This window comes from Nerophis ophidion, linkage group LG20 (assembly GCF_033978795.1).
Source record: "Nerophis ophidion isolate RoL-2023_Sa linkage group LG20, RoL_Noph_v1.0, whole genome shotgun sequence".
Taxonomy (NCBI): Eukaryota; Metazoa; Chordata; class Actinopteri; order Syngnathiformes; family Syngnathidae; genus Nerophis; species Nerophis ophidion.
This window is the reverse complement of record NC_084630.1, coordinates 30,144,996-30,152,563: the sequence shown is the minus strand read 5'-3', so window position 1 is coordinate 30,152,563 and position 7,568 is coordinate 30,144,996. Positions and strand designations below refer to the sequence as shown.

General features: G+C 41.1%; 2 protein-coding genes across 3 annotated transcripts in view; one reads left to right on the top strand and one right to left on the bottom strand.

Annotated features, from left to right (window-relative positions):
* The first annotated feature begins 1,931 nt into the window (after window positions 1-1,931).
* atp5md (ATP synthase membrane subunit k) lies at window positions 1,932-6,317 on the top strand. The gene is made up of 4 exons (XM_061880957.1): window positions 1,932-2,073; window positions 5,860-5,963; window positions 6,040-6,130; window positions 6,202-6,317. Exons 2-3 carry the CDS (start codon window positions 5,877-5,879, stop codon window positions 6,127-6,129), a joined length of 177 nt encoding a protein of 58 aa, XP_061736941.1. The 5' UTR covers window positions 1,932-2,073; window positions 5,860-5,876; the 3' UTR covers window position 6,130; window positions 6,202-6,317.
* taf5 (TAF5 RNA polymerase II, TATA box binding protein (TBP)-associated factor) overlaps window positions 6,311-7,568 on the bottom strand; it is a 36,464-nt gene continuing 35,206 nt past the window's right edge. For both annotated transcript variants that reach the window (XM_061880956.1, XM_061880955.1), the window contains exon 11: window positions 6,311-6,771. In XM_061880956.1, the coding sequence (XP_061736940.1) occupies window positions 6,557-6,771 (215 nt within the window). In that variant the 3' untranslated portion in view covers window positions 6,311-6,556. The remainder of the gene's footprint in view (window positions 6,772-7,568) is intronic.

Sequence of the window (7,568 nt, the reverse complement as noted above, 5' to 3'; positions counted from 1 at the left end):
AGCCCCCATACGCTGCTGTGTGATTCCCGCCACAATTACAACACTTGACCTGTTCATTTTCTCCACATTGTCCATATTCATGCTCTCCTCCACACCTTCCACATCTCATCTTAGCATGACACACACTAGCTATGTGCCCATAGCGTTGGCACTTGAAACAACGTACTGGGGGTGGCACGTAAGCTCTAACATAGAAGCTTAAATACCCAATCATGATTCTCTCTGGGTCCCGCAGTCCTGGGTTCAAATCCAGGCTCGGGATCTTTCTGTGTGGAGTTTGCATGTTCTCCCCGTGAATGCGTGGGTTCCCTCCGGGTACTCCGGCTTCCTCCCACTTCCAAAGACATGCAGCTGGGGATAGGTTGATTGGCAACACTAAATGGGCCCTAGTGTGTGAATGTGAGTGTGAATGTTGTCTGTCTATCTGTGTTGGCCCTGCAATGAGGTGGCGACTTGTCCAGGGTGTACCCCGCCTTCCGCCCGATTGTAGCTGAGATAGGCGCCAGCGCCCCCCGCTACCCCAAAAGGGGAATAAGCGGTACAAAATGGATGGATGGATGGATTCTCTCGGGTAGGACCTCCTCTGCAAACTGCACTAGGACAGATTCGCTCTCAGTCTTTTCACCGTTCCTAAATGCCATCATTCTTTTCATCATAGTGACATTTCCTCCTTTTATTTCTCTTTTCAGATCATCTGAATTTTCTCCTCTTGGGATTCCTGTCATGACTCCTCTTGCCCCCTTTCGTTCTCCCACTTCAATTTTTTCCTTTATTATTTTGTTGCACAGTTTTTGCAATCGCATTGCTTTGTTCTTTTGCTCTCATTTTTTGCATTTAATCAACAGCCGTCCGTCCCTGAGCACCTTCGCTATCTCCACCTCTCCAATGTCCTTCTTTAATCCCTTAACCAGTGTCATCAAACTAATGTCATTCATATCTTGGTTTGATTTAAATGTATGAATTATCTTATATTCATCCACCATAACCCTTTTCCTCTTATCAACCTCTTCATCGTCTTCATGCACTCTTTTAGCACTCGACTTTACTTCACTCCCTCCTCTCTCCCCTCTATCCATCCATCTTCTTCCGCTTATCCGAGGTCGGGTCGCGGGGGCAACAGCCTAAGCAGGGAAACCCAGACTTCCCTCTCCCCAGCCACTTCGTCCAGCTCTTCCCGGGGGATCCCGAGGCGTTCCCAGGCCAGCCGGGAGACATAGTCTTCCCAACGTGTCCTGGGTCTTCCCCGTGGCCTCCTACCGGTTGGACGTGCCCTAAACACCTCCCTAGGGAGGCGTTTGGGTGGCATCCTGACCAGATGCCCGAACCACCTCATCTGGCTCCTCTCGATGTGAAGGAGCAGCGGCTTTATTTTGAGTTCCTCCCGGATGGCAGAGCTTCTCACCCTATCTCTAAGGGAGAGCCCCGCCACACGGCGGAGGAAACTCATTTCGGCCGCTTGTACCCGTGATCTTATCCTTTCGGTCATGACCCAAAGCTCATGACCATAGGTGAGGATGGGAACGTAGATCGACCAGTAAATTGAGAGCTTTGCCTTCCGGCTCAGCTCCTTCTTCACCACAACGGATCGGTACAACGTCCGCATTACTGAAGACGCCGCACACCGCGGCGTCTCTCCCCTCTAGTCCTATCCATTTCCATACTATCCTCATACATCCCGTCACTATCCCCTTCCATTTCGATCCAGTCACAAAACAGCTTATGCTCAACCGCCAAAACAGATTTAGACACTCTCGCCGCCGCCAAATTCACTCCAAATGTTTGGTAGTTCCGCGTCTCTCCTTCCGGAAGCTTCCTCCTCCTCCTCGCCCCGGCGTCTCGCAGGCGTGTCCAAATTCGGCGAATCACAATGAACCAAAAAATGATTGACATTTTGTCTGGCCATTCAGTAACCACGTTGTGTTAACATCTCATCAGGTCGTTTGTTCAACCAATAGTAACAGAGATTCTAACGACACTAAGTAGGCGGGACTTCCCTTCCGTTTCAGCGTCCAGGCCTCACTCACTTGAAGGGCACACGTCTCTCTCTATTTTCTCAAGGTTTGTGTGCTAGAGGTAAGAACACGGCGTCTTGTTACTTACTCTTTTCTGTCAATGGATGATTTTTAAATAAATGCATTGCAATGTAATTTTGCACCTTTACAAAAATGTGCCAGCTAGTATACCTCACTGTAGTACTCTAGCTTGCTATGCTAACAAGGCAAAGCAAGTCAATGTCAGCTTGCTGGTAAAATTATTACCAAAGGACAACATTGGTTAAATAAAGTCAGGAAAGACCTCAAACTTTGTAACATCGGAATGATATGGCTATCATACTGAGGTGACATCGGTAGCATTATTACAAATAATCATATAAATCATTGACCCCAATCGGGACAAGCGGTAGAAAATGAATGGATGAATAAGCTTAGTGTAGTGTAAACCGTACGCATTGATTTTTAACGTGAATTTTCCATGGTCTTCTTGGACAAGTGTTTGAGAACAAACTTAATTGTAATTTTTCTCACCAGAATTGCGATTATACATTAAAATGTGAAATTAATTTATAGACCAGGGCTCACCAACGCGGTGCCCGCAGGCACCAGTTAGCCCGTAACGACCAGATGAGTAGCCCGCTGGCCTGTTCTAAAAATAGCTCAAATAGTAGCACTTACCAGTGAGCTGCCTCTATTTTTTAAATGTTATTTATTTACTAGCAAGCTGGTCTCGCTATGCTCGACACTTTTGATTCTAAGAGAGACAAAACTCAAATATAATTTGAAAATCCAAGAAAATATTTTTAAAGATTTGGTCTTCACTTGTTTAAATAAATTCACTTATTTTTGTACGTTGCTTCTTATAACTTTCAGAAAGACAATTTCAGAGAAAAAAATACAACTTTAAAAATGATTGTAGGATTTTTAAACACATATATACATTTTAAATTCCTTCCTCTTCTTTCCTGACAATTTAAATCAATGTTCAAGTAAATGTATTTGTTTTATTGTAAAGAATAATAAATACATTTTAATTTAATTCTTCAATTTAGCTTCTGTTTTTTTGTTGAAGAATATTTGTGAAATATTTTTTCATCAAACTTATTATGAATAAAATTCAAAAAAATTATTCTGGCAAATCTAGAAAATCTTTAGAATCAAATTCTAATGTTATCGCAAAGTCTTTTGAAATTCTTTTAAAATTTTTGTTGTGGAAAATCTAGAAGAAATTATGATTTGTCTTTGTTAGAAATATAGCTTGGTCCAATTTGTTACATATTCTAACAAAGTGCAGATTGGATTTTAACCTATCCAACACATGTCATCAAAATTCTAAAATTAATCTTAATCAGGAAAAATGACTAATGATGCATGAATTATTTTTTTTATTTTGTCAAAAAGATTCGAATTAGTTAGTTTTTCTCTTCTTTTTTTCGGTTGAATTTTGAATATTAAAGAGTCGAAATTGAAGATAAACTATGTTTCAAAATTAAATTTTCATTTTTTTTCCCTGTTTTCTCCTCTTTTAAACCATTCAATTAAGTGTTTTTTTCATCATTTATTCTCTACAAAAAAACGTCCGTAAAAGGAAAAAAAATGTACGATGGAATGACAGAAATACCCATTTTTATATATATAGAGATGTATTTATTAAAGGTAAATTGAGCAAATTAGCTATTTCTGGCATCAAACTGGTAGCCCATTGCATTAATCAGTACCCAAGAAGTAGCTCTTGGTTTCAAAAAGGTTGGTGACCCCTGTTATAAACTGTCAATCATCATAACCTTGTTTTCAGGTGCCACACATGAGAACAAAAGCTGGCGTGCACATCACTTGTGCACGCCAGCTTTCTGAGGGATCACTTGTGCACGCCAGTTTTCCGAGACTCTGTATTTAGTTGGCGCAGGCAGCATGAAGCAGGGCTTTTATTGTGAAGATAGGAAATGTGCAGTCGGCCTTTAGAGTTTTGACGGAAGGTACGGCGCGAGAGTCTGTTGAAATAAAAAGTGTTTCTCGCCTTCCTCTCGGTCATTTTTCATAATAATGATCTTGAAGCAGCCAGGGTCATCTCACAAGACCCTCCGGTACCGTGAATGTCATTTAAGTGACGTCTTGGTGAAGATTGATGATCACTAATTTTTAGGTCTATTTTTTTTTAAAGCCTGGCCGGAGATCGACTGACGACCCCCCGCGGTCGACTGGTAGCTCGCGATTGACGTAATGGGCACCCCTGATCTATCTAGTACTATCTATCTATATGTTATAGTTATTTGAATGACTCTTACCATAATATGTTACGTTAACATACCAGGCACCTTCTCAGTTGGTTACTTATGTGTCATATAATGTACACGTATTCAGCCTGTTGTTCACTATTCTTTATTTATTTTAAATTGCCTTTAAAATGTATATTGTTGGTGTTGGATTTTATCAAATAAATTTCCCCTAAAAATGCGACATATATTTGTTTTTTCCTTCTTTATTATGCATTTTCGGCCGGTGCGACGTATACTCCAGAGCGATTTATAATCCGAAAAATACGGTAATTTCTGTAAACAAATTAAATTAAGAACTTTTTTTCCCGAGTTCTAAAAACAAGGCTGAAGTTTGTCTTTTTGTTCCACGTGATCATGGCATACCCGCTTGTTTGTCCACGCCCATTCAATTTGATGCTGAAATATTCCCACATTTCCTCCTGATTATAGTTACTTACTTACCGAGGCTCTCTGTACATGCTTCCTATGTGTGCAAATCTGGCGCCCCGCTCTCCACCCACTGAGACAAAGATTCCAACTGACTAAAAAGAGAGCTCACTGTGTTAAGTTCATTCTACCGTTAGACGCGCTCAGAGCGCTACAGTGAAACAGTATCTGAGGGGTCTTCAAAAGTTTTAAATCCAATAATTTGGAATTTAAGGCCTTAAAATGTCTAAAATTCTCCTAAAATTTCATAAAAGGTCTTAAATATGATTTTGAAAGGTCTTAAAATGTTTTTTATGTTACTTTTTTTTTTTAAAACATGCATAAACATCAATCTTGCTTTTTAAATGTTTGGATTTTTGAGGACGCTAAAACGGAACAAAAGTAGGCTACCTGTGCTGACCCGTCAGAATTTATTGAGCACCACTAGCTAGTGTGCTGTACACGCAGCGTTGTTACTGCTAAGCATAGCAGCGGAGAAAACTTAACAAAAGCCCACAGCAAAGCCAAATGACTTGCGTAAGATGGGTAAGTATAAGCTCAACGATTTAGTCGGTGTTGTTTACTCGAGTTATATTGCCATCATAATGCAGTCCGCATGAATCTCTTGTGTGTGACTGCCATCATATTGTAGTCTACACATATCTCTTGTGTGACTGCCATCATATTGCAGTCTACACGTATCTCTTATGTGTGACTGCCATCTGCTGGTCACACTTATCATTCCACCATGTACCAAATAAAACTGCTTTGAGGTCGGTAAGCAAAACCAGAATTATTCCGTACATTAGGCGGTCAAGTTATGAGCAAAATAAAGGATTTTAAGTGCGCCTTATAGTCCGGAATATACGGTACTTACAATTCATTCTGAACCTCTGATTTTACTTTGTTGTTGTATTATTTTGTCCTTATGGCTGTGAACTGGTCTTAAATTATTCTTAAGATGGTCTTGAAAAAGTTTTACCCTGTGAAACGTCTTTCTCCCCGTTTAAAGAGAAACACGAACAAACACGAGGCTCAACAATTCTGATTTGCGAACATGTTTGCCACTCAAATGCCAGTTAAATCAACATCAATTAAAACCTTGATGTCGATTAATTGTGCAGCCCGAGACAGTGTCGTTTATTCGTATGCTAATACATCCATTTGTCTTTATCCTAATGTAGGATTAACAACATCCATCATGGGAGGTCATGACAGCGGATCGCATCCCCAGTTCACTGGACTTGCAAAGTACTTCAACTCATACACCATCACAGGCAGGAGAAATGTAAGTTGGCAGAAGTTATGTAAATACACTATTGACCTATTTTTCAAGTTTGATTTATAACTTTTCTTTTCTCAAGTGTGTTCTGGCCACATATGCCACCCTAGTCGCTATTGGCCTTTTCTTCCGATTGAAACCCAAGAAACAAGCCGCCGTCACTGAAAAGTAATGTAAGTACATACTACTTAATGTAATAACACATGAATGTATTAGTTAACTAACATGAGTATGTCTTTTACAGATCTTGACCATGTCTGACTGCTGGGAGTGGAGAAGGCATCTGGGTGTACTTGTAATAAAATAACTGTTTGGTTTCCTTATGTTAAGAATAAAGATCTATGGCCAAAACATAAAAAACACTTTTTTTATTTACATGTTTAGCCATAAAATAATATAATACAAAATGATTTCTAACATAATTACCAGGTACAGTGGCACATTCTTAGGACTTCCTTTAGGTCCAGTGTAGTCGTTACAAAACATAATTTACAAAACGTGTCATCACGTGTCATCCTTAAAGTGCCTAATACTATCAGTCACTTTAAGGAAGAAATGTTCATTTCAAGCTTTTGTTGGTTTCTCTATTCAATAAAGTCCTAAGGGTTGTAGGCACCTGCAGCCAACAGTAGATTTCTGCGGGTGAAGTGAAGATGTATGACAGGTGAGGATTTAGTTGTGTAGCAGCCAAGCAGAAGCTCCTGTGAGTTATCTTGTAGGTGAATGTGTCCTGTAGCTGCAGTGAAGTCGTCAGTCTCCAAATCATCAAACGCTTTTGTGGCGTTCCAAAGGCGAACGGTGTTATCCATAGAGCCTGACGAGACAAAACATGATTTATAGACACAAAAGTTTCCAGAATGAATCATAAATTTGGACTACATCCCTTAGTTCAGAGGTGTCAAACTCATTTTAGCTCAAATGCTGCATGGGGGAAAATCTATTCCAACGCGGGCCGGACTGGTAAAATCATGGCATAACTTAAAAATAAAGACAACTTCAGATTATTGTCTTTGTCTTACTTTGGCCAAAATAGAACAAGTACATTCTGAAAATGTACATACTAAAAATAATACTCTTGGCAAAACACTTGACCTACGTTGAAAACTAAGGAAAAAAACTGGTGCGGTTTAAAAACCACAATGTACTTAGAATATGTCTCAGTCATTTACAAAGTCCATCCATCCATCTTCTTCCGCCTATCCGAGGTCGGGTCGCGGGGGCAGCAGCCTAAGCAGGGAAGCCCAGACTTCCCTCTCCCCAGCCACTTCGTCTAGCTCTTCCCGGGGGATCCCGAGGCGTTCCCAGGCCAGCCGGGAGACATAGTCTTCCCAACGTGTCCTGGGTCTTCCCCGTGGCCTCCTACCGGTTGGACGTGCCCTAAACACCTCCCTCGGGAGGCGTTCGGGTGGCATCCTGACCAGATGCCCGAACCACCTCATCTGGCTCCTCTCGATGTGGAGGAGCAGCAGATTTACTTTGAGTTCCTCCCGGATGACAGAGCTTCTCACCCTATCTCTAAGGGAGAGCCCCGCCACACGGCGGAGGAAACTCATTTGGGCCGCTTGTACCCGTGATCGTATCCTTTCGGTCATGACCCAAAGCTCATGACCA

Bases quoted from the DNA above. Each gene is read 5' to 3' on its own strand.
- atp5md (XM_061880957.1), top strand. From the start codon at position 5,877: ATGGGAGGTCATGACAGCGGATCGCATCCCCAGTTCACTGGACTTGCA. The intron at 5,964-6,039 runs GTAAGTTGGCAG...TCTTTTCTCAAG, and splicing joins CCATCACAGGCAGGAGAAAT to TGTGTTCTGGCCACATATGC.